The 27712-nt window shown below is 44.4% G+C and overlaps 1 protein-coding gene across 2 annotated transcripts; it reads left to right on the forward strand.

Moving 5' to 3' along the window:
- Positions 1–80: 80 nt before the first annotated feature.
- On the forward strand, positions 81–23250 carry SCN3B (sodium voltage-gated channel beta subunit 3; the record flags this gene model as incomplete). 2 transcript variants are annotated; one of them, XM_080693278.1, is made up of 5 exons in its annotated part: positions 81–139; positions 11502–11661; positions 14983–15208; positions 19659–19797; positions 23187–23250. In XM_080693278.1, 5 exons carry the CDS (start codon positions 81–83, stop codon positions 23248–23250), a joined length of 648 nt encoding a protein of 215 aa, XP_080549404.1. The 2 variants fall into 2 exon arrangements, with proteins under 2 accessions (XP_080549404.1, XP_080549403.1); XM_080693277.1 differs by having other exon boundaries at positions 81–135; positions 11498–11661.
- Between the last annotated feature and the right edge of the window lie 4462 nt (positions 23251–27712).

The raw sequence follows: 27712 nt of genomic DNA on the forward strand, positions 1-27712 counted from the left end.
AAAGGGTTTCCTCGAAAGAAGGCGCAGTCGTTGGCTGAGGGAATCTCTCTGTTTAGCCCCGAAGCCACCCGCTGAAAAAGATGCCTGCCTTCAACAGATTGCTTCCTCTGATTTCCTTCGTGCTCATCTACTGGGGTAAGTATCAGCCCCTACTGTGCGGATGCAGATAGCAGTAATCGAGCTAACATTAATAACATTTATTGATGTCGTGGTGTCAAAAAGGAACTCTGGTCGTCTTTCTTCTGTGCACGTCAGCCAGACATGGAGATCTGTGTGGACTTCATAAGAGCTGAGATCGTGAGGTCGGAATGCACCTCCCCACTGCCCTGACTGGTGATTCTTACACACACACACACACACACACACACCCCTCCTAGGCTGGCTGGCTCGCTCTCTCTCTCCTCTCTCCTCTCTCCTCTCTCCTCTCTCCTCTCTCCTCTCTCTCCTTCTTCTCCTCCTCCTCCCTTTTGCTGAAAGAATATAGTCACATTCATTATAAAAAGAAAAAAAATCTCACTTGCAGTAACATTTCATTTCTCCATGAGGCATCAGTTTTGGAAAGCTCACTGAGTTTTCCAGTTTTTCTATATTATTTTTTAAAAAGCACACCCAAAAGTTCATGGATTTTAAGGGTGAAAATCCATGCAATTCTTTCATTGAAGACCCATCTGCTTCATTTTATAAAGAGCGGGAGGAAAGCAGGTTCCAGACATTTGCTGCTACGTGTTAGATAAATAGCCATCTATTTTCTTATTGTTGTTGTTGTACATGAATATGTATCGCTAAGATGGTTTGATGGAGAGGTGCTTTTTCCCTCAAAGATAAATAAACTCTTGTCAACTGTAAGAGACTGAGATGACCTTCCCTTTGCAAATAAGGGGATCCTACACTTGCAGCAGTGAGGCTGAGCAGAGCAGCTTCAGGGATGGGCGTGGAGTGGGTGCATGCATGTCTGCAAAGGGAGTCAAGAGTCTACTCGATAATGTTTTCATACGTGGTCGTGACCATTCTTTTCCATGTGTCTCTGTATGTCTCCATGTCTGAGTGTGTGCAGTAATATGTATCTGTACGTTAGTGTGGACATCTGAATGGATTGATGAGGCTGTAGTAATGTGTGTGTGCATGTGTGTGCATGCACAGTTCTAAGCATCTCTGCTTTAGTGTCTCTGATTAGATACTCAGATCAAATATAAATTATCTTCAGTTGATAGGTTGCTTTAACTGATTTTTGCTATCTTCCTCCATGATGCTAAAATCAATAAATTTGGATTGTGCTTGTTCCCTTACTGAAAGTAAACATGTGGGACCATGATTCTGTTGTGGGCATGAAACTCATTCTGCCTGGGCCATGGCAGGCAAGATGATGAGAATTTTCTTCTTCACCTTAGCACCACTGTGTCAAGCCTCTGGGACTAACTCTGGTTGCCAGCATTATGGGGATTTTGCATGTGACCAGGGGCATAGCCATGCTTCCTGTTGAACAAAATGCTGAGACAGGGCAGGATGAGGAGAGAGAGAGTAATGGCATCCCCAAGGGCAGAACCACTGCCGTCCATCCCAGTGGAGTACACCAGACTTAGTGATGAGGCAGACATAATAGGTTGCCAATGAGCTCACCTGCCTGAAGATCAAGGCTGAGATTTGCTCCAGGGAAAACTAGAGTTGTGAGGCTTCGGAGAGGTTAGCCTGGAGGAGGAGAGAGAGCATGGAGGAGACTGAAGTCTCAGAGGAGGGCCAGGGTGCAGCCTGAAGAGACTCTCCCTCCAAACGCCACGATTTTAACATTTCTACCCAAATTCTAGTGTGGGGGGGACAATACAAGGTATACTTTAGAATTTTTTTTATTAGGGCTTACAAAGCCTGGGTCACCTTTATCTTACCATATAACAACCCTAAGGTATCTGGTTCCTTATATGTAAAGTTTGGAAGTTGGCATAGATGATATCTAACATCTATTTCAGTCTCACAGCTGAATAATAGGGAAATATTTGTAGAATATGGCAAGAATTAACATAGTACCCATCCCCCACCACCCCCCAAAAAACTTTGAAAAAACTGTATGTATTATTACATCCATCCTTGCTCATTATCAGTATCTTTGTAGCCTGAGAAATGGTCCAACAAACTAAGAAGCTGCAGAAGAAAAAGAACAGTGGTTCAGGATGCCTGGCTGTTCAGTATAAGAGGAAGAACCTCACTCACATAGTTTTATTTTATTCGCATATAATTCTAAAATCAGAAAGCATTTAGCCTAGGCATGCCCCACCTTTTACAAGATGCCCACCATTAATGGAAAGAGGCCTGTCCATTTACTTTATGCATGTATTATTTAAAAATTCCTTATTTCTCTTATTAAATAATGTAATAATAATAATAATTTTAAAACCTATATGTGCTTGGTATTTCACAGTTTACAAAGCAATATTCTATTCATCACTGCTTTGGTCCCCATATCAATCATATAGGGTAATGAGGGAAAAGGAGTGTTACTTTCAGTTGAGAAATGATAAAATAAGCTCAGAGAGGGGAACAGACTTGCTAGAGAATCCTTATCTTGTGATGTCAGCTTTCCAGTGCTCTTTCTAGCATCTCTTGTGGACATCTGTGCAGCCAGGTGAAATTGTGGTTTTAGCATTTATCTTCTAACACACACACACACACACACACACACACACACACACACACACACACACCTTTCCTAGGGCTGCACCCCTTCTTTAGCTCCTCGGGCCTTTCCTGCTCTTCTTCCACAGCTCTATTTTCCTGTCCCCGCCTCCTGAGCTGGGAAGTGTTTCTCTCTTCTCCTAGTAGTCCTCCCTGGATCTTATTCCTTCAAGGCCCTGCTAAGTGGCAAGCTAATCTGATAGGCCGAGCCATTTCAGGATATTAATTTCATTTCTCACCACCTCTTTTTGGAAATTACTTACATCCTAATTGAAGCCATTGTTATCTTATTGGAAAGGAAGAATTCTAGAGTGAGCTCATGAGGGGCAATTTGACAATGACCAAAGAAGAAAATAATGTGAAGGTAGTAGAGGAGTTGTATATAATCATCACTAATACATCATATCCACCCTATAAGTTTCCTCATTATTACTATAGAGATTGTAAGAGGACTCCAAAGGCCAAATGGTTTGACCATCGTTATCCCAGGGGTTTTTCATTTGCAGTCAGCAATGTGAGTTGAGCTCCTGCCATATGTACAGTCTGTTCTTGGATACCTAGAGAATTTCATAGAAAGAAAGACAGTGGTGTGCTGGAGATGGGACGTGGAGAAGCAGACTTTGCCTCTTGATGGAAGGAGCAGGAAGTCATATTGCAAATGAGGTGAGAGGCCCCCAGGAGCAGTGTTCTCCTGCCTTAAGCTTTGGGTCTTGCTTTCTAATGATATCTTGCGTTATTTTCACTGAACAGATGAGGACACCCCACTCCATGCTCACCGTTCTGACTCTTGGATCCCACTCCCCCCCTTTAAGTGAAGCTGCTGTGAGCCGATCACTGCCATTCTTCCTTATCACCAGAGCACACACCCTGCTTCACCTGTTCAACAGTGTTAAGGCAGCAAATGTTTCCCTCTACTATCATCTTTAAAAATATTCTTTCATCAGTGCATTGTAACTATACATCACAGCGAGGCTCAAAGTCATACAAACAGACATGGGCTCGTCTCGCTGTTTCCCTTCAGGTCCCACCCTGCTCCCCACCCCACCCGTGCATAATAGTGAGGTTGGTGGTGATGCCTTCATACGTGGGCATAGCATAATCTGAATAATTTATTTTATCATTTCATTTTTCCTCTTCATCTCCCTTCCCCTAACCCCTTCCACTATTCTACTGATCTTCTCCACATTTATCTGAAGTTTTTTGTTTCCTATTTTCTCTCCAGTTTCCACATATGAGAGTTTGGTTTTTTTTTTTTTTTTTTTTTTTTTTTTTTTTGGTACTGAGGATGGAACCCAGGGGCATTTGACCTCCGAGCTACACCCCCAGCCCTATTTTTTATTCTTTATTTTGAAACCAGGTCTCACTGAGTTTGCAGAGGCCTCACTAAGTATCTGAGGCTGTCCTTGCCCCGCAGTCCTCCTGTCTCAGCCTCCCAAATGCTGGGATTACAAGTGTGCACCACCACGCCCAGCGGAGAGAAAATATTTGACCCTTGACTTTCTGAGCTCGGCGGATCTCACTTAGCACAATGTTCTCTAACTCTACTGTCATCTTTATTCAAGCCAGTCGCCTCCCCATCTGCCCGCGGTACCAGCCTCCTAACCCTTCTTCGTTTTCACCCTCGTCCCCTGTCACTTCTCCAACTTATCCTCAACACAGCAGGCTGGTCATGTAATTTAGCACAGATGACATCAAGTTCTCCAACCACACAGAACCCTCCAGCGCTCCCTTATCACCCACGTGGGGCTGCGTTGGCCTCTCTCCTGCTTCATCTCCACTGTTCTTATTTTGCTTGCTGTTATTTCCCACAATCGGCTCTCTCTTTTCTTTTGTGGCACTGGAGATAGAACCCAGGGACATTCTACCTTCGAGCTATACCCCCAGGCCTATTTTATTTTTTATTTGGAAACAGGATCTCACTAAGTTGCTGAGAGCTTCACTAAGTAGCTGAGGCTGGCCACAAACCTGTGATCCTCCTGTCTCAGCCTCCCAGGTACTGGGATTACAAGTGTGCGCCACCACACCTGGCTTTTTGCTGACACTCCTTTGGACCCTTGAACCTCCTTCCTGTTTCTTTCCCTCCAACTATCTTGTGTGAACTAACACAATTCTCTCTCCTTTATTGTTTTATTTTTTCTCACAGCACTTATTGTCATGGGAGAAGAGATGATTCTTTAAAGAGTCCAGAGCAGTTCTCAGTGGGAGAGGCGAACACAACCTAGGACGGTGGGGTCCTTGGCTTACGTGACAGAAAAAAATTTCAGTACAAACCAGTCAAAGACATAGAGGTTTGCTCAGGAAAACAAGAAATACACATTCATGGAAAGATGCAGGCCATTTGCAGCGTGAAAGATACATTTGTCTTTCATGGCTCCTCCTCCTCTTCCTCTTCCTCTCCTCCTCCTCCTCCTCCTCCTCCTCCTCCTCCTCCTCCTCCTCCTCCTCCTCCTCCTCCTCCTCCTCCTCCTCCTCCTCCTCCTCTCCTTCTTCTTCGTCTTTGCAGTACTGGGGATGGAACCCAGGCACATTCTACCTCTGAGCTATACCCCCAGCCCTATTTTTTAGTCTTTTCATTTTTTATTTTTTGAAACAGGGTCTCACTGAGTTGTGAAGGGTTTTTCTAAGTAGCTGAGACTGTCCATGAACCACAATCCTCCAGTCTCAGCCTCCCAAATGCTGAAATTACAAGCATGTGCCACCATGCCCAATTTATGGCTCTTCTTTTAAAGGAATCTCATGGAAAGAATTATAATTTTGAAAAGAGTTTTCATGATGCAAACACAGAACAGTGGCATTTAGTCCTAATGCAGACTTAGTATTTGACTAAACCACAGAACAGGAAGAAGAAAAATCTCATGACCAGGAAGGGCCAGAGACAGAGATTGGATGGCAGTGTGATAGTAAGACACAGAGGTAATAAGAACAAAGATATTCATTTCTGCAACTGAATCACGAGAGCATTCAAGGCACTGTTGGATCTACACACCTGCATCAGTACAAATAGTTGCTTTCCATTTGCTGCTAATGCTAAGCACAAGAGACTGGTGGTGAATACTGGCATGCACACCCTCCCACACATACACAAAGGAACACACATGTGTAAGAATCTATAAATAAAGACCTACATGTGCTTAAAGTTCTGTCTTCTGGACAAAAGTACACAGTGAGAAACCAAGATCACAGAAACCTTTGGGCTAGAACTTTTCAACCCTTATTAGAGTTAGTCCTTTAAAATCCCTATGGAAATATTACCAGATATTTGGCATCAATCTGTGACTCAACACAAGAGATTAGGTTGATAAGTTCGTGTGGTTCAATTGACTTGAATTCTTGGAAGTCACTTTGGCCAGTGATCATGGAAGTTACTAGCTTTTCAGAATTACAAAATCTCAAAAAATAAAAAAAAATAAAGGAATCTCATTGAAGGATGGGTATTGGGAAGGTATGTGAGGGTGGCATCAGTCCCATAATCACACGCTGGTTTATTTTTTTTTAACTTATTTATATGTGTGTATGTGAGTGGATGTGTGTGTGCGTGTGTGTGTGTGTGTGTGTTGTGTTGTGTGGTTCTGGGGATTGAACCCAGAGACATTCTATCTCTGAAGTACATCCATAGCCCTATTTATTTTTTATTTTGATACAAAGTCTCACTAAGTTGCTGAGGCTGGCCTTGAACCTGCAACCCTCCTGTTTAATCCTCCCAAGTACTGAGATTACAGGTGTGTACCACCATATATGGTTCACAAGCCAGTTTATAATGGTCTGGCCATTTTCCAGGTTCTTAAGAAAATCATGGCTTCATCATTTGATCAAAAGATAAGCTGGAAATCCCCTAAATTATAGTTTCCTTAAAATATCATCTCAAGCTGGGCGTAGTGGTGCACACCTATAATCCCAGCACTTGGGAGGCTGAAACAGGAGAAGCACAGGTCAAGGACAGCCTCAGCAACTTAGCAAGACCCTATTTCCAAATAAAATAAAAGTAAGGCTGGAGGTATAGCTTGGAGATAGAATGCCCTTGAGTTTAATCCTCAGTGTGACAAAAAAGAATTAACATCATCTTAAACTATTCATTGGGGTTAATTAATATTATACAGGGTAATTATAGTTTTTTATTTGAGCTAATTCTAAGAGTTACAGATTCCTCAGGAATTGGGAAGAGACAGGTCTGGAAGAGAGAACTGGCTTGGGGACTGAATGTATAAGGAATTTTGATAGCAGATTTTTTATATTAAAGTTATATTTTTACTTTTCCTTCCTTCCTGTCTTCTTTCTACCTTTTTCTTTTAGTTCTCTCCTCCCTCACTTATTACAATACAATGGGGTTTGTTTTAGTTTCGTATCCCCCAAAACTGGAACATTGGCTTCATGAGAACAAAGATGATTCTGTTTGGTTCTCAGCACCTAGAACAACAACCAGCGCACAGTGGGTACTCAGTAGAGTTGCCAAATAAGTGAATACACAAATGGAGGGTAAAATACATTCCTAAGTGACATTTATATAGAGTGCATCCACATAAATCAACCCATAGAATTTCATGGCAGATATATTGGGTGGATATTATTTTTTAACATTTTGCTGGTGAATGTACTGAGTCTCCTAGAGATTAGATAATAGCTCAAACTCAGTCCTTTAAGTGCACGTACCATCTTCATCCTCCTTCTGTGATTATAACTGTGCTCTCATTGGTGCTTTTCCTGATTCAAACCCTAGCACCAGAAATAATAATGGTTAAAAATAAAAAATAGCTGGGTATGGAGGCGCATGCCTATAATCCCAGTACTTAGGAGATGGAGCCAGGAGGATTCCAAGTTCAAAGCCAGCCTCAGTAATTATGAGAGTCCTTGTTTCCAAATTAAAAAAAAATAATAGGGCTAGTAGTGTAGCTTGGAGGTAGAAGTAGAATGCCTCTGGGTTCTCAGCACACACACACACACACACACACACACACACACACACACACACACACTTTTCATTATCAGGACTTGGAAAGCTCCTTGAAGCTACCTGCTCCTGAGGTAATGATGCAAACAGATTTCTAAGAAGAAAGAAGAAACAACATCACTTAAAAAAAACTAGCCCACTGTTAATGGTCAGCCTGTTCATCTACTGGCAGAGTTCTTTTCTAAAAACAGAAAACCCTTACTTAGAGCTAAAATGACACTGACATAAAATATATATTTTTTTATTTTTTTATTTTTAAAAATAAAAAATATATATAAATATATATAATATAAAATATATATAAAATATATATAATAAATATATATAATATAAATAATATATTAATATAAATAATATATAATAATATATTATATATAATAATATATAATATATATTAATATATAATATATAATATATAATAATATATTATATATAATATATATAATATATATAATATATAATATGTAATATATATAATGTATATAATGTATATGATATATAAAATATATATAATATATAATAATAATATATAATAGAATATATAGAATATATATAATAATATATAATATAATATATATAATATATATAATATATTATATATATAATATAATATAAAATATATATAATAAAAATATATATATATATATTTTTTTGGTGGTACTGAGGTTCCTGGAGACCCTTCTACCTCCGGGCTACACTCCCAGACCTATTTTTTTTTTTTTTTTTTGGAAACAGGGTCTCTTAAGCCAGCAAGGCTGGCTTCAAACCTGCACGATCCTCCTGTCTCCACCTCCCAAGTGTGGGGATTACAAGCGTGCGCCACCATGCCCGGCGACATAAAATAATTTTGAGTTAAAACATTAATATTGTGTTTGATTAACATAGAAGTCAGCAGATTTGATTTGCATTTTTAACTTGGAGTTTAAACACTAGAGGCACTATAATTAAAATAGGAAAATCAGAATAAAATAATTTGAATTGGTTTTGAACCATCAGGAAAAACTGCACTAATTGTATCTGGCAACCTTTAAAAGAGTCTCATTTTTTGTTTGTTTGTTTGTTTGTTTGTTTGTTTTGATACTGGGGACTGAACCCAGGGCTATTCTCTCTCCGAGCTACACCCCAGGTCTTTTTTTTTTTTTTCTTTTGGTATTGGGGATGGAACCCAGGAGCATTCCACCTCTGAGCTACACCCTCAGCCCTATTTTTTGTTCTTTATTTTGAAACAGGGTCTCATTGCGTTGCAGAGGGCCTCACTAAGTAGCTGAGGCTCTCTGTGAACTACGATCCTCCTGTCTCAGCCTCCCAAATGCTGGATTACCAGAGTGTACCACCATGTCTGGCCCCCTACATCTTTTTGTTTGTTTGTTTTGAAACAAGATCTTGCCAAGTTGCTGAGAATTTCCCTACGTTGCTGAGGCTGACCTTGAACATGTGCTTCTCCTGTCTCAGCTTCCCAAGTACTGGGATTACAGGTGTGCACCATCACACCCTGCTAGGGTCTCACCACTTTAAGAGAGAGAGCGCCCATGTCTAGGGGGAACAGAAGATAAACATCTTCAGCGTGTGATGAGGTTAAAGCCAAGTACTGTTGCCTTTTTTCTAAGGAAGTATGGTTTTTGTGCAAACATTTGTGTGTGGACAGAGGGGCAGAAGATTGCAGAAAGAACTCTGCGAAGCATGGAACCTTGGGGGTCATTTGTATTTTATGAGAGAGATTTAAAAGCAAGCTCACTGTGGATGACCTGAGCTACACCCAAGCCTTTTCATTTTTTAATTTTAAAACAGGATCTCACAGAGTTGCTGAGGGTTTTGCTAACTTGCTGAGACTGTCATCCTCCTGTTTCAGCCTCTCAAGCACTGGGATTACAGGCATGTGCCACCATGGCCAGCTTGGGAAAAACTTAATTTTTATTTACTTATTTTATTCTATTATTATTATTATTATTATTATTATTATTATTATTTGCGCTGCTGGGGATGGAACCCAAGGACATTCTACCTCTAAGCTACACCCTCAGCACTATTTTTTGTCTTTATTTTGAAACAGGGTCTCAATGATTTGCAGAGGGCCTCACTAACTGCGATCCTCCTGTCTCAGCCTCTCAAATGCTGGGATTACAAGCCTGTGCCATCACCTCCAACGGCAAATTTATTTTTGAATCTTTCAAACAACAAGGTATAAACTTTCTCGCCAAATTTTTTGCATTTATAAACAGCTTGAGCATTTGAAAATTCTCTTTTTTAAATTTGCCTTACATTTTTTTTCTTATAACTTTTGGAATTGGGTAGAATCAAATTTCCTTTTCACTTGCTGGCCTTGAAATATTTGAAGCCAGGTATGTTCTGCGTCCCAACACCTCCCGTTTATTCCTTACCAGACTCTGTGGGCCCTTCACCCTGTGGTTTGTCTTGGGCTTACACTCACTGAACAACTCCTTTTGTGAATCGTAACATCCTGAACTAGCATAACAGCCCAGATTTGTTCTGAACACTGCAGGGAAACCGGTCCGCCTTCCTTCTGCACACTGGATGTCTGTTAATGCAACCCACGCTGGCAGGCTTTAGGCAGCCGTGCCCCACTTCTGATGTCTCCTGAATTTGCAATATGATATTTGTGTCTTTGAGTTTCTACAGGGAAAGATGTCTAAGCACACACCTCCACGTGGCATGCAAGGTGGCCTCTCCACAATCTGACATCTGACTTCGCCACATTTGGGGTTTTTTTTGGTGGTACCGGGGTTCTTGGAAACCCTTCTGCCTCCGGGCGACACTCCCAGACACCTATTTTTTATATTTTTATTTGGAAACAGGGTCTCAAGTCAGCAAGGCTGGCTTCGAACCTGCATGATTCTCCTGTCTCTGCCTCCCAAGCGCGGGGATTACAAGCGTGCGCCACCAGGCCCGGCACTTCGCCACATTTTTAAACTAGTATTTCTCTTCTGCATAGACCCCTGTACTGTCTTCCATCTGCAACCATGTTTCAGAATCACACACAGGTTTTTTTTTGTTTGGGGGGGCAGGGGGTTGTTTTGTTGTTGTTATTTGTTTGGGCACTGAAGATTGAACCCAGGAGAATTCTGCCTCTGAGCTACAAACTAGCTCTTTTTATTTTTTAGTTTGAAACAGGCTCACACTACGTTGCTAAGGGTCTTGCTAAGTTGCTGAGGCTGGCCTCAAACCTGCAATCCTCCTGCCTCAGCCTCCCAAGTACTGGGATTACAGGTGTGTGCCTCCATGCCCAGCCACTGTTTTCTTAAAACTCAGATCTGACTCCATCTCTGCATGGCATTAGAGCGCTTGATGTTGCATCCTAGAAAGAACACACAGAGGCCTCCACAGCCAAGTCCTGTCTATCTACCTTTCTGGCCTTGCGTCTCATCAGTCTCCTCTTCCTTTCTCCCCAGCCCAGCCAGGAGTAACTAACTACCCCTCTTTAGGGACAGAACACTAGTATACCGCCTGCTCTGTCCTGTATTACCATAGCAGAAGTATTCTGCTCATGGCTGTCTCTAGTCCAGTGTCAGGCCTGGCGTGGAGTAGATGTCAGCTGAATGATAGGGTGGGCAGGTGGTCGAAAGATGGCTGCCTGCTCGTCTCCCACCTGGACCCGAGACTTGCGGGGTAGGGCTCCAGCTGTCCCCTGCTGCCCCTCCACTGCTCCAGGGGCAGGCGCTCAGTCAATGCCTGGATGCCCCTGGTCTCCGCCATCTTGCTCGGTTTCCAACCTGTACGCTTAGAAAATGCAGGTGCAGGTCTAGACATGTAGATAGGACTGTTTTCAAGTGTGACTCATGATTCTCCCTTCTCTGTCTTCCTTCCCTCCCTCCTTGCTCTCTGCCATGTCCCTCCTGCCGGCTCCGACCCTGTCATCTGCCCGCTCTCCAGTCAGCGTCTGCCTCCCGGTGTGCGTGGAAGTGCCCTCAGAGACGGAGGCCGTCCAGGGCAACCCCATGAAGCTCCGCTGCATCTCCTGTATGAAGAGGGAGGAGGTGGAGGCCACCACGGTGGTGGAGTGGTTCTACAGGCCGGAGGGCGGTAAAGATGTCCTTGTATGTCAGACTGCGGCTCCGGCCTTTCTTTTGCTGGCTTGTGCTGTTCTGTGCCTGGCTCCAGACAGTCTGGGGGATGGCGACCTAACACACCCAGCTCTTTCTTTTCCAAGCACTGACAGCCCCTCGCAGATAACTGACAGCCTTAGTTTAGCCCCGGGTCTGTTGAAAGGGAGGGCGCTTGGCAAGCAGCAAGCAGCTCTGGCTACAAGTAGAAGAAAGAGGATAAGGAAATAAATCCTATTTAGAGCCTGCTGCAGGTGAGGCACCCTGCCAGGCCTTTTGTGAAAGTGTGTGTATTTCACCCTTTGCACCTTCTGCATAAGAGGGATTAAATTATCAGAGAAACTGAAGGAACACGAAGTGTTGTGATACCAGATAACAGCTCTTTAAAAATTTTTTGGTACTTTTATGTGATGTAGTTACACATCATAGTGAGGTTCCAAGTGATACAAACATCAGTGCACACAGCACTTGATGCGTCTTCTTCTGCTGGCTCCGGGGATGGAACCCAGGGGCATTCGACCTCCGAGCTACACTCCCTGCCCTGTTGTTTTTTTTTTTTTTTTTTTTTTTTTTGAAACCGGGTCTCACTGAGTTGCAGAGGGCCTCACTTAGTAGCTGAGGCTGTCTTCGAACCGCGATCCTCCGGTCTCAGCCTCCCAAATGCTGGGATTACAAGCCGGCTTCTGCTGGCTCCTTTAACTCTCACAGTCTTGGTGAAATAATGCCAGGGACGGCCGCAGCTGTTCTTCATTCGGTCAGCCTCCTGCAGCCGCAGCTGCAGGCAGAGGAGTTAGCTAATTCTGAAGTAGAGACTTGCTGGGCCACAGCTCCCAAGCACTCACACCACCATTCTTCCTGCAGGCCCTGCTCAGGCCTCTCCAGGATCCAGAAACTAAGAAATTTGCTCCTGGCAGAGCAGAAGAATGTCCAGACTCCTGGCCACAGCCAGTGCCAGTCTGGTGGGTTTGTGCCAGGCTGGTGTGGCTCTGTTGTGTTTTGGAGTCCACCTGCGGGGATGATCGTTATTAATGCTGTCACTGATTCTGGAGTCTTTATTCCACCCTTTAGTTCTGTGTCTCTGGATACATTGTTCAACCTTCGGGTGCTTTTTTCTTCATTTTTAAAGTGGGATATAAGTGCTGGGCATGGTGGCACATGCCTGTAATGCCAGTACTTAGGAGGCTGAGACAGGAGGATCACAGGTTCAAAGCCAGCCTCAGCAATTTAGTGAGGCTCTCAGCAACTTAGCAAGGTCCTGTTCCCAAATAAAAAAATTAAAAGGCTGGGGGAATAGCCTGCCAGTAGAAGTTTCCTGGGTTCCATCCCCAATATCACCAAAAAATAAAAAGTAAAAATAAATAAATGGAAATATAAACTGTAGCTACCTTGTAGGGTTGTTACCAGGACTCCCGAGTTCTAATTTTAATACATTTCAGATAGTTCCTAGAATACAATAAGCACTATGTTGAGTGTTCTGCTGCAGAAAAAACACATACACATAAGACATATATAAATGTATGTATGTATGCATGTATATATAAACACACACAACACACACACACACACACACACACACACACACACACACACACACACACGTGTGTGTGTGTGTGCTCACAGAGAGAAAAGAGAAAACCAAGACTCAAAGAGGTTTGGTGGGTAAGAGCGTGGGCTGAGGACGGCCGTCTGACAGCAGATCAGGGCTTTCACGCTGCACCTCGCCGTCCTGGGAATATGTTTCTCCTCCACAAAAACTTTAAGTGGAGACAACAACAGGGTGAAACTGAGTTCCGTTTACTCTTCTCTCCTTTTCCTAAAGCTGAACTCCTTTCTGACCCTAGGGTCTGCGTGCCCCTCTGATGTAGGTTGGCCTCCGGGGGTGCCAAGATGGGGACCAGCAGAGGGAGACGTCCCACGGCCTGGCTTAGGCCTGAGAGCCACACATCAGTGAAGCAGATACTGAAGCTTCTGCCCCCCTTACAGGAGGCTGGGCACCTCGGCCAGATGCAAAGGCCCCCAGAGGCCTCAGGTCTAATCATGTCCACTGCCCACACTGCTTCTAGGCCTGCCCCAGACCGGGAGAAAGTGCAGCGGAAGAACTGAATTTTGTATTCAACTTCTGGGAATTTGAATTTAAATCATCATGTGTGGCTAGTGGAGGCGAGAATGGACAGCATAGCTATACAGAAACAGAAAGCAGGGTATGGTGGTGCACGGCTGTAATCCCAGTACCTAGGAGGCCAAGACAGGAGGATCTCAGGTTCAAGGACAGCCTCAGCAATCTAGTGAACTGGCAACAACCTAGAGAGATTCTGTTTCCAAATAAAAAACAAAACATGGCTGGGGGTATAGCTCAGAGGTAGAATGTCCCTGAGTTCAACCCCCAGTACCAGAAAAAGAAAAGAGGCTGGGCGTGGTGGCGCACACTTGTAATCCCCGCACTTGGGAGGCTGAGACAGGAGGATCATGCAGGTTCAAAGCCCCTCACTGGCTTAAGAGACCCTGTTTCCAAATAAAAATATAAAAATAGGTCTGGGAGCATAGCCCGGAGGTAGAAGGCTTCCATTCCCAGTACCACCAAAAATAAATACATACATACATACATACATACATACATACATAAAATAAAATAAAATAGAAGAGGGGAAATAGGGGGGAAAGGAAGATGATAGAATTATTTGAGAAAAAGACATTTAAATTTAAAAGAACAAATTTTAGTTAGCCCAATGAGAAAGCCCTGACATGTACCTCCTAGTCGACAGCTCTCTGATTATTGGTCACAGTTCAGTGTTCTGAATTCCCTTGCCATGGCCTGGCCCAGACTTCCCTGTAGCCCCTCCCTGGGTACCAGTTCAGAGCATCTCGTTTTGAGGATTGGCTGCCACGTGTCTTCATCACTAATGAAATGACCTCTCTTGGTCTCTTCCCCTTGTTCTCACTGGCTGCTCCATGGGGCACCTGACCTCTCTCCTGAGGCCCCTTCCTCTCCCCTCTTCATCCCCACCCCGTCTCCTGTATGTCTTACCACCTTCCTTTGTCCTCTCTCTCTTTCCACCTCATTTCCTGTCAAGCTTCTTCCTAACTACCCCATCCTGCCTCTCCTCTTCTCGTGTCCTCATGTCCTGATTCCTGCTGCCTCTGCCCATCTTTGTCTTTGCTCCCTTCTCTGTCCTCCCCTGCACCTCTTTGTACCACCCCCATACTCTGGAATCCCTGTAACACGGTTCCCTGGCACAATTCCACTCCTTTGCTCCACCCTGTTTCCATCCAGCCCTCCTGCCCTGCCTCTACCTGCTTCTGTTCCTCTACCTGCAGATATATGAGTATCGCAATGGCTATCAGGAGGTGGAGAGCCCCTTCCAGGGGCGCCTGCAGTGGAACGGGAGCAAGGATCTGCAAGACGTGTCCATCACCGTGCTCAACGTCACTCTGAATGACTCGGGCCTCTACACCTGCAACGTGTCTCGGGAGTTCGAGTTTGAGGCACACCGGCCCTTTGTGAAGACCACACGGCTGATCCCGCTCCGAGTCACTGAGGAGGGTGAGTTTGAGGTGCGGGGTCTCAACAGTGTCCTGATCTTCAGGAGTGGCAGCGGGGGTGGGGAGGGGAAGGGCAGGACATCCTTGGCTCCATCTTCCTTGAGCAGCCAGCTTCCTGCAAACTCCGACTCTTCCTGGTCCTAGAGCAAAAGGGAAGCTTTCCCCTGGGAAGCTGACTGCTAGCGAGTCTGGGATGCTTGGCCCGTGTCACAATCTTTATTTCTAGCACTAGAGACTGAACAAAGGGGACATTCTGCTTCCAAGCTACGCCCTCAGGCATTTTTATTCATTTATTTTATTTTAATTTGGAACAGGGTCTTGCTAAGTTGCTGAGGCTGACCACAAACCTGCAATCCTCCTATCTCAGCCTCCCAAGTACTGGGATTACATGTGTGCACTACCATGCTCAGCTGCCTGAGTTGAAACCTCATGATATTATCTAGAGGTCATCTCTCTTTCTGTCTGCAAGGAATATAACCTCCAAACCAGTAGTTTCCCAAATTCATCAAAATCTACTTCAGGGCTTTTTAGGACAGGGGTTTTTGGATACTGTAGAATTTGCATTGACTAATAAATTGCCAGGGTATGCTGCTGTTGCTGCAAATCTCACTTTGAGAGCTACTCCCTGAACGGAAGTTGGACAAGCATTTTTGTCTTTGTGTTGCTTGGCAACAATCACACCTGCAGCCACTTCCCCATCTGTGGAATCTATATAAACCCATCCTCAGCTGGAAGATGGCCACAAACTGATAGCTCTCTGATCTTTAGGCTGCTCAGCCCACCTGAATCAAGACTTGATGACTCATTTCCCCTCCCTAGGCCATCTCCTCTAGTGTGGGACACAGGGGTGGACGGGCAGCTCTCTAAGGGACACATCTGTTCAAAGGTTCCATTATTCTCTCCTGTTTACGCTCTCTCCTCCCTGGGGAAGGGAGCCTGGCGCCCTCTCCTGTCCACCATCAGGAACTGTTGCCTGGTGCCTGCCAGAAGGTTCCAGTCTGCCCCCTCCCTCCCTTAAATCTCCAGGGACCCCAGGGGCACAGCTGGTGGAAAATGTGGCAAAGCCAAGTTAGTCCACCTGCTGGGCACCAGAGCAAGCCTCAGGTGAGAAGAGAAGGAAAACAAGCTTGATCTCGGAGCCACAGAGCCTCGCAGCCGGTAGGACATAGGGCCAGGAAGAAGCTTAGCTATTTCCGCTGGGGATCTGGTATGTTTAAGTCAGGAGTCCTCCAGCACTTGGAGGGTGCCGCTCTAGGGCCCTCATCCTGTGGCTGGGAAGACAGAGCTCCGCGGAGTGAGTGAGGGCGTGCTAAGCAATTGAAGTAAACCAGCCCTAGAAGCAGGACCAGAACCCAGGTCTTGCACTTCTCATCTCCCTCTTCCCGTGGCATCTTTTCCTCCTACCAGCATTCCTCCTCCTGCCGTGTGTGTGTGTGTGTGTGTGTGTGTGTGTGTGTGTGTGTGTGTGTTACTGAGGATTTAAGTCAGGGGTGTTCTATCTCTGAGCTACACCCCCAGCCCTTTTTATTCTTTTTGTTGAAACAGGGTCTCACTAGATTGCTGAGGGTCTTGATAAATTGCTGAGGCTGGCCTCAAACCTGTGATCCAAGTGTTGGAATTAAGACGTGCACCACCATGCCGGGCAGCATAGTAGTAGTTTAATATTATTAACAAGATTATGAGCTGTCCATAATGCATATATTATACTTCTGTGTATGGGGGCGTACTAGGAATTGAACTCAGGGGTATTCTACCTCTGAGCTATACTCCTACTCCCAGACCTTTTTACTTTTTATTTTAAAACAGGGTCTTTGCCAGGTTGCTGAGACTGGCCTCAAGCCTGTGGTCCTCCCATCTCAGACTCCCAAGTACTGGGACTAGAAGCATTCTCATATGCCTCTGGCTGCATATATCACCTCCAACTCCCCTTAGGAAACCCTGATGATCCCAGAGGTCTTGGGCTGCTCCTTTGAGATGAAGGTCATGGGTGAAGGTCATTGGAGTTTTTTTGTTTTGTGTTTTAAAACAAAGCCTTAGGGATAACTTGGATCTTGGGGATAACTGCATACCATGGATCTAATTTGCTTGTGGGCACTGGCAAGGGAGGAGGTTGCTACAACTTCTCTCCCTTTATGAAGGATACACACACACACACACACACACACACACACACACACACACTATAGAGGAGAGTATAAAATAATCAAGATATTTTTTGTTTTGTTTTGTTCGGTGCTAGGGTTTGAACCCAGGAGTGTTCTAACTCTGGGATACACTCCCTGCCCTTTTTGTTTTTATTTTGGAGTAGGTTCTTGCTAAGTTACAGAGACTGGCCTTGAGCCTGTCATCATCCTATTTCAGCCTCACAAGTACTATGATTACAGGTGTGTGCCACCATGCCCCCAGCTATGTACCATGGTTTTTTTTGTGTGTGTGTGTGGTACTGGGGGTGGAACCCAGAGGCTTTCTACCTCCGGACTATACTCCCAGACCTTTTTTATATTTGGGAACAGGGTCTCACTAAGTTGCTGAGAGCCTCACTAAGTAGCTGAGGCTGGCTTCGAACCTGTGCGATCCTCCTGTCTCAGCCTCCCAAGCACGGGGATTACAAGTGTGTGCCACCATGCCCGGCTGTACCATGGTGTTTTAATTGATATTTTTGTTGATAATGAAACAAAGATGATCAGTAGTTATTAATATTTACTCACTGGACAAATACTTCTTGAGTACTTTGAATACTCCAAGATGAGACAGCAGGCTGCTAGTTCAGAATGAGCAGTCAGTCAGTAAAAAAAGAGAGGGAGCACATCACAGTCCATCCTGAGAACTGCTGTAATGGATGGATGGAAAGCGTGCACGGGGATGGATGTGGGAACTCTGCATGAGAGGCTCAGGAAGGCTTCACCCTGGAGAGGACTTGAGTCTAGGACTTTGAGGAGGCTGAAGAGGAAGAAGAGTTCAGGACAGAGGCAGCAGAGGGTGGGAGGTAAGATCCAGGAAGAGGGAAGGGAAAGAGGAAATGTCCTGCGATTCTAAAAGTTCTTTGGGCCAACCAAATGGAAAGGAGATGAGAAAGGTGGACTGTGGAGGGCCTCGGTGTCCTGTCAGTAGGGTTTGGACTTTATCCTGGATCAGCATGGAATACGGAAGGGCTTTGGGCAGGGAGGTAGCAGATTCTGTGTGTCAGAAGTAGAGCTCTGAGCACTGTCTGGTTAGTGCACTGAATCCTCCAGTACTCAGCTCTGCCTGGGTCCGGATCACCTGGCACATCCTCGTTTCTCATCTGGATTTCAAGAGAACAGGTGGCTGCCAGTGTGTGGTTTGACCGTGATGAGCCTGCCCCAGGGCTCTCCTCCCGCACCTGCAGGTCAGCTGTCACAGTGATTGAAATAAGACACGTTCTGATGTCTGTATAGACTTTTACATTTCACTGTGTGTGTGTGTGTGTGTGTGTGTGTGTGCGGTGCGCGCACACACTGAAAGTTGAACACTTAGGACCTTGCCCATGCCAACAATTGCTCCACCACTGAATTACACACACAGCCCACACAAGATATTCTTAAACACCTAGGTCACATAACATTCACAGCAGCCCTGACTGGTGTGTCTTATTATCCCTACTTTACAAACTTAGAAACTAAAGCTCAGATACAAAAACTATTTACACATACCAGTCAGTAGCACAGGTGGAACCCAGCTATATAATCCTGCTCTCAGTCTATGATTCTGTCAACTACTTCTCCCACCCATCTCTCCCTAATCCCTGTCTCCAGAACAGCCCATGAAAATCAGCGAGGACACCGACAGAAGTCAGAGGACATGAAGTGCCTTTGACAGCTCCAGTACTGAAAATCAGTGTGTATTTAAACCATACCTTAGCCAGGCATGGTGGTACACGCTTGTAATCCCAGCGTTTGGGAGGATCACACAGGTTCAAAGCCAGCCTTGGCTATTTAGTGAAGCTCTCAGCAACTTAGTGAGATCCTGTTTCCAAATAAAGTATAAAATAGGTCTGGGAGTATAGCCCGGAGGTAGAAAAACCCCTGGGTTCCACCCCCAGTACCACAAAAAAAAAAAAAACCTCAGCTGGGCGTGGTGGCGCACACTTGTAATCCCAGCATTTGGGAGGCTGAGACAGGAGGATCATGGTTTACAGTTAGCCTCAACTACTTAGTGAGGTCCTCTGCAACTGAGTGAGATCCTGTTTCAAAATAAAGAATAAAAAATAGGGCTGGGAGTGTAGCTCAGAGGTAGAATGCCCTGGGTTCCATTCCCAATACTGCAAAATAAATTAATGACTTAATGTGGCTCTGAGGTAGAATGCCTCTGTGTTTCATCCCCAGTACTGTTAAAAAAAATACATAAAATGGGCTTCATACATCCATAACTCAATGGCAGGCAGCTCTTGGTTCATGGAATGTGCATTCTGAACTCCATGCTTGTCCTTGCAGCTGGAGAGGACTTCACCTCCGTGGTCTCAGAAATCATGATGTACATCCTTCTAGTCTTCCTCACCTTGTGGCTGCTCATCGAGATGATATATTGCTACAGGAAGGTCTCAAAGGCTGAAGAGGCAGCTCAAGAAAATGCGTAAGTTTAAAGATGCCAAAGTAGTAAGAATAGCTAGGCCGGGCGTGGTGGCGCACGCTTATAATCCCAGCCTTTGGGAGGCTGAGACCAGGGGATCACGGTTCGCGGACAGCCTCAGCTACTTAGTGAGGCCCTCTGTAACTTAGTGAGACCCTGTTTCAAAATAAAGAATAAAAAATAGGGCAGGGGTTGTAGCTTGGGGGTCAAATGCCCCCTGGGTTCCATCCCTAAACCCGCAAAAAAAAAAAAAAAAAAAATAGCTAGTAGCATCTGAGCGCTTACTCTTTCACACAGGTAAGGTGTTAAGCAATTTATAAATATCCTCCACCTTTCTGCCCATAATAACCTATGAAGTAGGTAACATTATTATACCCATTTTAAAGGTGAAATTAGGAAGGGCTTTCCTAAAGCCATGATAAGATGCAAAGTGAGGCTTAAGTTCAAACTTTCTAGCTCTGAGCCTAAACACTTAACCTCTAGGCAAAGACCCTCAACTGCCACCATGACCTCATAAAATTAACATTATTACAAATATTTTATAAATGCCAAAGCAGGTGGTGAAGTGGCTTAGTTAAGGGAGAGATGGGATTTGAGCCCAGGCTTCTATTCCTAACATCCATGGTCTTTCTGTCATATTCAGCTGCTTACTCTACCCCAGGGAGTTTGTCTGTCTACCTGGGCACTGCTCTTTATTAGCTAAGGAGATCCAAGCAAGGATCTTTTCCTAGAACATTAATTGGACTGAATATCCAGAGGAGGGTCCAGAATCTGTACCTTCACCAATTGCACCAAGATTCTAATCACTAAAGAGCAGAACACAAGTGAGAAATGACAGAATCTCTAAGAGCAAAGTCTAAGAGACTGTTATTTGGGGGAGAGAAAAGGCAGGGGAAATTTTTAAAAGTCAGATTTCTAGCAACATCACTGAGGTAATAACCTAAAAAGCCTAGCCTATTACCACCTGGAAATGTATGATGTCTAGGATCTCAGGGAAATAAAAATGGCAACTATATATGAGGATAGAAAAAAGTGTTATGCTGAGAAAGATTCTAATTCCTGGTGATTTACTTGGCTTTAGTGCTTGGACAGGAAGTACTAAAACTTAGACAGGAAGTATTAATGACTAGACAGGAAGTGCCTATACTTGGACAGGAAGTATCCATAACTGGGCCCACACAAGAAACTGCCTTAGAAAGAAGGCCCCCAGCAGAGCAAGAATCCCCACGGTGCTACCTCTCAAGTGAAGAGCAGACTAGAAAATAACTATCCTACTTGCCCTTGGAAAACCAGAGGAGACTTATTCATGTTAGCCTGATTCTAAGTAGGAAGAAAAAAAAGAGAATCTTAAGAATTAGTAACTACAAGCCTGTTTGCACAATATCTAGGACTTAAATTGATACTACTCATAATCAAGGAAACTCTAAGCTGGGAAATTCAGTAAAAAAAAAAAATTAGCCCTTGACCAAGGATAACAATGAGTTTCATAAAGAAACCAATGAAAAATTCTTCTGAAGGGGCCTACTCTTAGCCAAGGCCTGACAGGATTTTATGAACTAATATTCCTGCTGTATCTGTTTCATAATCCAATCTAATACTAAAATTTACTACAGAAAATAGGCCAAGCATAATGGTGTGCCTCTGTATTCCCAGATACTTTGGAAGCTGAGGTAGGAGAGTTGCAGGGTGGGGACCAGTTTGGGTAACTTAGCAATGTAGCTTAGTGGGGAGGAGGACAGACAGACAGACAGACAGACAGAGAGGAAGGAGGAGGAGGAGGAGGAGGAGGAGGAGGAGGAGGAGGAAGAGATTGATTCACTGTCAGCAACAGGAGTAATAAAAGTGCAGGATTAAGTCCCAGGGGTTTCAGAGACATAAGGGCCTTATAAGCTATAGGAAATAAATTTGTTTAAAATAGTTACAGTAGCTGGACATGGTGGCACACACCCATAATCCCAGTAATTGGAAGGCTGAGACAGGAGGATCACAATTTCTAAGCCAGAGTCAGCAATTTAGCAAGACATTCAGCAACCCTGTTTCAAAATAAAAAGAGCTGGGACATAGTTCAAAGGTAAAATGTCCCAGATTTCAAGCCTCAGATTAAAAAACAAACAAACAAGCCAGGTGTTGTGACGCATGCTTATAATCCCAGCGCTTGGGAGGCTGAGACAGGAGGATCATGCAGGTTCAAAGCCAGCCTCAGCTACTTAGGCTCTCAGCAATTTAGTGAGACCCTGTTTCCAAATAAAATACAAAATAGGTTTTGGAGTATGGCCCAGAGGTAGAAAAGCCCCTGGGTTCCACCCTGTAGTACTAAAAAACAAAAAAACAAAACAAAACAAAACAAAAAAACAGAAAGAAGGGAGGGGAGAAAAGTAGTTAAAGTAATTAAAAAGGAACTCAAAGCATAAGATTTGAATGGGAACCAAAAAAAATTCTGGAAATAAAAAAATACTGAGTAAAATTAAGGACAAAGTAAAATTTAAAACTTCAAAATTCTATTAAAGAAATATAAAAGAATAGATGGGCGTGGTGGCACACGCTTGTAATCCCCGCGCTTGGGAGGCTGAGACAGGAGGATTGCACAGGTTCGAAGCCAGCCTCAGCTACTTAGTGAGGCTCTCAGCAACTTAGTGAGACCCTTCTTCCAAGTAAATGAGAAAAAAGGTCTGGGAGTATAGCCCGGAGGTAGAAAGCCTCTGGGTTCCACCCCAGTGCCACCAAAAAAAAAAAAAAAAAGAAATATAAAAGAATATCATTATTACCTGGGAAGAGAGATAATTTCTTAGAATACAAAAGACACAAATCAAAAGAGAAAAACTAATAATTTTCACTATATTTTATGTAAAAATAATTTTTTCATTACAAAATTCATACAAAACTTTATAAACAAACTGGCAAGAGTTTTCAAGATATGAAGCTATCAAAGAAAAAGCAATGAGCAAAAGATAAATATCTCAGAAGAAAAAGCAGAAGAGCAAAAGAATTAATTTTAGAAGTAGAAACCCAGATAGCTGATAAGGATGTGTGTGAAAAAGTGTTCAACTTCAGATATCAGGAAAATGAAAAGGAATGAAAGTATAAAATATAAATTTCATACCCATTTAGTTTGGCCAGTATTTTGGTCTAACAATAAGTTCTGAAGACGGCGTGGAAAAGTGGGAGACTCATACACCACTGGCTGGAGTGTTCATGTACAAATACAGGGAGGATACGTTATTCTGACCCGCAGAAAGAACCATTCTGGTTTTATCTTGGAAAACACAATCAGGAAGAATGCAGAGCTGTTCTGTGATGGCCTTGTTCTTGGGCCCTGCTTCTTCCTTCTTCTCAAGTTCCCACCGCAGGGTGCTGAAGTGCTGGTCCTCTTCCTCCTCCTGTGTCCTCCACAGGTCTGACTACCTGGCCATCCCCTCAGAGAACAAGGAGAACTCTGTGGTGCCCGTGGAAGAATAGAAGTGGCCTGATTTGAGGTGAAGCACTGGGGCGAGGGAGGGAAGGTAGGTGTGGGTAGCAGGCTGCACAGTGGCTTGTCACCCACCGCTAAAGTCACCTCTGTCAGTCTCCTGGAGCAGTCTCTACTCTGCCCAGCATCCTCAACCTTGGGACACTTCTTTAAGTTGAGGTTAAGTCACAAAGCTCTGTGTGGTGCCAAGCGCTTCAGGAGGTGAAGTGCTTTGGCCTGAGTGTTGTGGCAACCTAACCTCCTTGGCCACGGTGACGAACATAAGTCATTCTCCTCCCTCCTTTGGTCAGTGTGTTGGGCTGGGCTGGGAATTCTCAGCGAGTTGTTTTATCATTGGTAGGTGGCCTGACCACTGAGCGACTGGACATCCAGGTTCAGGAATGTCAAGAGCATCAGCAGGGTGCCCATGGTCCCCATCGATTCCCTTCCTGCATCCATCCTTCTCTCCATTCATCATACAGCCACCCACCTCTGTGCTTTCACCTCCAACTTCTGACACCATCAGAACTCTACACACCATAGGACTTTGCCAGAACTGAAGAGCCAACATTTCTCCACACCCAGTGTCGCCCTGTCCTAGTGTCCACAGCCTCTACACCTGGACTTCTCCCCTGTGCTCTAAATAACTCTGCACACGTGCTCAAGGTAGCCTTTCCTCTCTGCCCCTCTCCAGATGGAATTGGCTTGTTTACCATTGCCATAAAAAAAGGTACCTTACTGGAGGAAAGGAGCGATTGGTTTGGGTTAAAGCAAAAGCCTATGGACGTGTGCACTTGGACTCTTTAAACCCATTTTTTTTAGTTTGTGGCCCACTTGGCTAGAGCATCAGAGAGAAGTATGCTTCTTTGGATTCTCCAGGGATTAAGATCTTGAAACGTGGACTAAAATGATCTCTCTGGATCCCATAGGTTTCTAAGGCCTCAATCGGACCTGGTCCTTCCAAGAAGCCAAAGACAAGAGACTTGGGAAGGACCAAGAGCAATTAGGTGGCTCTAAAAAAAAAAAAAAAATCCCAGAACATATTCCTGATTTTATTGGGATGATGTATGCATGCCCTTCCCAGGGGAGCACACCACCTGGACATTGGAACTGAAATTCTAAGTTCTTTCTCTCCTGATGTCTATAAACCAGTATTATTGTTCATTGGATAGGTAGCATCTGAGACTCACACGGGGCTCAACTGAATAAAAGCTTTAGTAGGATAAACTAGAGCAGAGAGAAGCTTTGGGTGCTATTTAGTTCACACTCCCCAGGATGGATCACTTTGTTTCTGAAAGGCTTTGCCATTGAGCCTGGCCATAGCCACACCTTTAGCACAAGCACAGGTTTGGGGTGGGTGGTCCATTGAGATGAGTGATGTCAGATTTGGGGAACCAGAAACCGGTCATGTAGGCAGAGAAAAGGGCATGAGATGGACTTGAATAATGTTTTGGGTAAGGTGTGTGAATCAGATACATCCTACAGAAGGAAATTTCATCTGAGAATGATATTCAAATTAAGAAACATGATTTTTGAGCTGGGTGCGGTGGTGCACACCTGTAACCCCCAGTACCTGGGAAGCTGAGGCAGGAGGATCAAAGGTTTGAACATCAACAACTTAGTGAGACCCTGTTTCAAAAAAAAAATATATATATATATATATATATATATGACTAAGGGTGTAGCCTGAAGGCACAGTGCCCCTGGGTTCAATCCCCAATACCAAAAAGAAATAAAAGTTTTTTAGTCTGATATGAATGATGAAAATGATAAGGGGTGGGAAAAAGGCTTCCACATACCTTACCTATGGCTCTGTACTGTTCAGGTGTTTGGGGAGTTTGTTTTTTCCCCCCTAGATTTTTTAGAAAGCAGAGAAACTGGAAAAAAATTTTAGTATCTCATTCTCGTTTTTATTTAGTGATGGTATCCTTTGGCACCTAGTTATAAGAAAGGGGAAGGAGGCTTTCTGAGCTGAAAGAAGATAAAAGTGATGAGTATTCCCTGAGAGGGATGGCCCTCAGCTCTGGGAAACGAACAGGGAAGATCATTCTCCATCCTCCACTGGGGTTTCACCCCAGAAGCTCGTTCTCTCATCTCTTCCATCCCTGGGGTGTACTTGGAACAAGACCCTTATTACATACTAAAGAGTTGGACTGTCAAAGAAAACACTTGCAATAAATTCAAGACCACTGTTGGTAACTTTCCATATCATTTTTCTAAAATAGGGGAGATAATATAGACCACTTTTCTTTCTTTGGAGTTAGGAAAACGGGCTTGAAGTAATGGAAGTTTACCCAGTCACAAGGCTGGTTGACACCAGAGCTTGCAGCAGTAGCAAGCTGTGTCCCCTCCCCATGCCCCTGGACCAGGCAGCTCACTTGTAACCGAGGGGGATGTATGATCATCTTTTTCTGTTTTTTTTTTTTTTAAACACTCAAACTTAGCTGTTTCCTGAGTCACTTTTAATGCAGTCAAATGGTACTGGTCTTTACAAGTTACCTCCTTTCTTCTGTTCTTTTTTTGAACTTCTTGACTTCTTTGATACTTTAATTAAAGCTATATGGCTTGTGTTGAGCGTGATGTGCATGTTTGTCATCTCACTACTTCTGAGACAGAAAGATCAAAGATTCAGCTGGGCGTGGTGGCGCACGCTTGTAATCCCTGTGCTGGGAGGCTGAGCCAGGAGGATCGCACAGGTTCAAAGCCAGTGAGGCTTTGTGAGGCTCTCAGCAACTTAGTGAGACCCTGTTTCCAAATAAAATATAAAAATAGGTCTGGGAGTGTAGCCCAGAGGTAGAAAGCCTCTGGGTTCCACCCCCAGTACTACAAGAAAGAAAGGAGAGGGAGGGAGGGAGGGAGGGAGGGAGGGAGAGAGAGAGAGAGAGAGAGAGAGAGAGAGAGAGAGAGAGAGATATCAAAATTTCTCCTTATTAAGAGAGACCCTGTTCCAAAATAAAAAATGGCTGGGAATGTAGCTTTGATGTCTCACATATGCAACAGAGAGAGAGATGGGGAGGAAGGAAGGGAGGGAAGGAGTTTGCAGAGTCATTTTCATTTCAATTATTTCTTCTCTACAACTGGTCCAGTGAGGTGGCTGCCATTAATACTCATCATTACAGATGAAGAAGCAGAGGTCCTCCATGTTAAGCAGCAGCTTTCCTAACCAGCCCCCTCACTGAGCATCAGTGGAAACTAGAATCTGGAGCTTCTGACTCCTCGCCCAGGTCCCCTCCCAGTCACCAGAGCTGCTTCCTTTCTTCTCTCATTTCCTAACTTCCACCCAGCTCTGCCACCCTTGCTTGTCTTGATGTTCACCATCTTCTCTCAGTCCTGATTGCCCCGTCCTGCTCTCCCACCCCATCCCAGCTGCCTTCTGAGTTGGTTTGTATATCGTTATTTCTGCGGAATTACAGCTGAGCTCCTTCCTGGGAGGCTTGCTTGATCATGACTATAAATCCACTGCCGACTCAGCAGCCCCCCCCCCACCTCTGTCTCTCCCCATATTCCTATACAAGATCCAGACTTAATGTGTGTAGCTCTGGGAGCTTTACCTGGCTTGTCATTGTTCATTAAAGGGCTTAGAAGAGTTCTCAAGGGCTATAACACTTTTGAAACCCCTTCTGTTGTCTTGGTGCTGGACATTTTCCATGACTGTTCCTCAAAAACACAGTTCACTAAAGGTCAGGCTAGTCTAGGTCTAATTGTCTCTTCCTTACTGCTTAACAGCCATGAAGTTGACTGCTCACTGGCCCTGTGGACCTTTACTATCAGCTCAGTCTCTACTGAAGTCCCAACCTGTGTAGAAATGCTTGCTCAGCCGGCGCCTGTCCCTATCCCAGCCTTCACTCTCGCAGTCTAGTTAACAGCATTTTCCTTTGCTTTCTCCATTCCCAAGCATCTGCACATCTGGGCTGCTTCTGAGTTTCTGGTTTCTCCTTCAATGTCAAACTAGAAGTCTGATAAGTAAAGGGCATTTTCAAAACAAGGATACACTGGGGCTTGTAGAGAGCAGTGAATGGCTGAGGAGGAGAGAGTAGCTCCCTCCTCTCCAAGAACTCCTACATCAAAAAGCAAAACACAAGCAGGTGCAGCAGTGCACACTTGTAGTCCCAGCTACCGGGGAGGCCAAGGCAGAAGCATCACTTGAACCTCCAAGTGTGAGGTCAGCCTGGGCAGCAGTGAAAACTCACATCAAAACAAACAAAAGCAAATATACCTTCCTTAAAAACGAACCAGCCAGGCACATGCTTATACTCCCAGCATTCAGGAGGCGAAGACTGGAGGATTGGGGTTTGCAGAAGGCAAAGACTGGATGATTGGGGTTTGCAGACAGCCGCAGCTACTTAGCGAGGCCCTTCACAACTCAGTGAGACCCTGTTTCAAAAATAAAAGACTAAAAAATAGGACTGGGGGTGTAGCTTGGAGGTAGAATGCCCCTGGGTTCCATCCCCAGTACCAACAAAACAACAACAA

The sequence above is a fragment of the Muscardinus avellanarius genome, assembly GCF_963383645.1.
Source record: "Muscardinus avellanarius genome assembly, chromosome: 1".
NCBI classification, from domain to species: Eukaryota; Metazoa; Chordata; class Mammalia; order Rodentia; family Gliridae; genus Muscardinus; species Muscardinus avellanarius.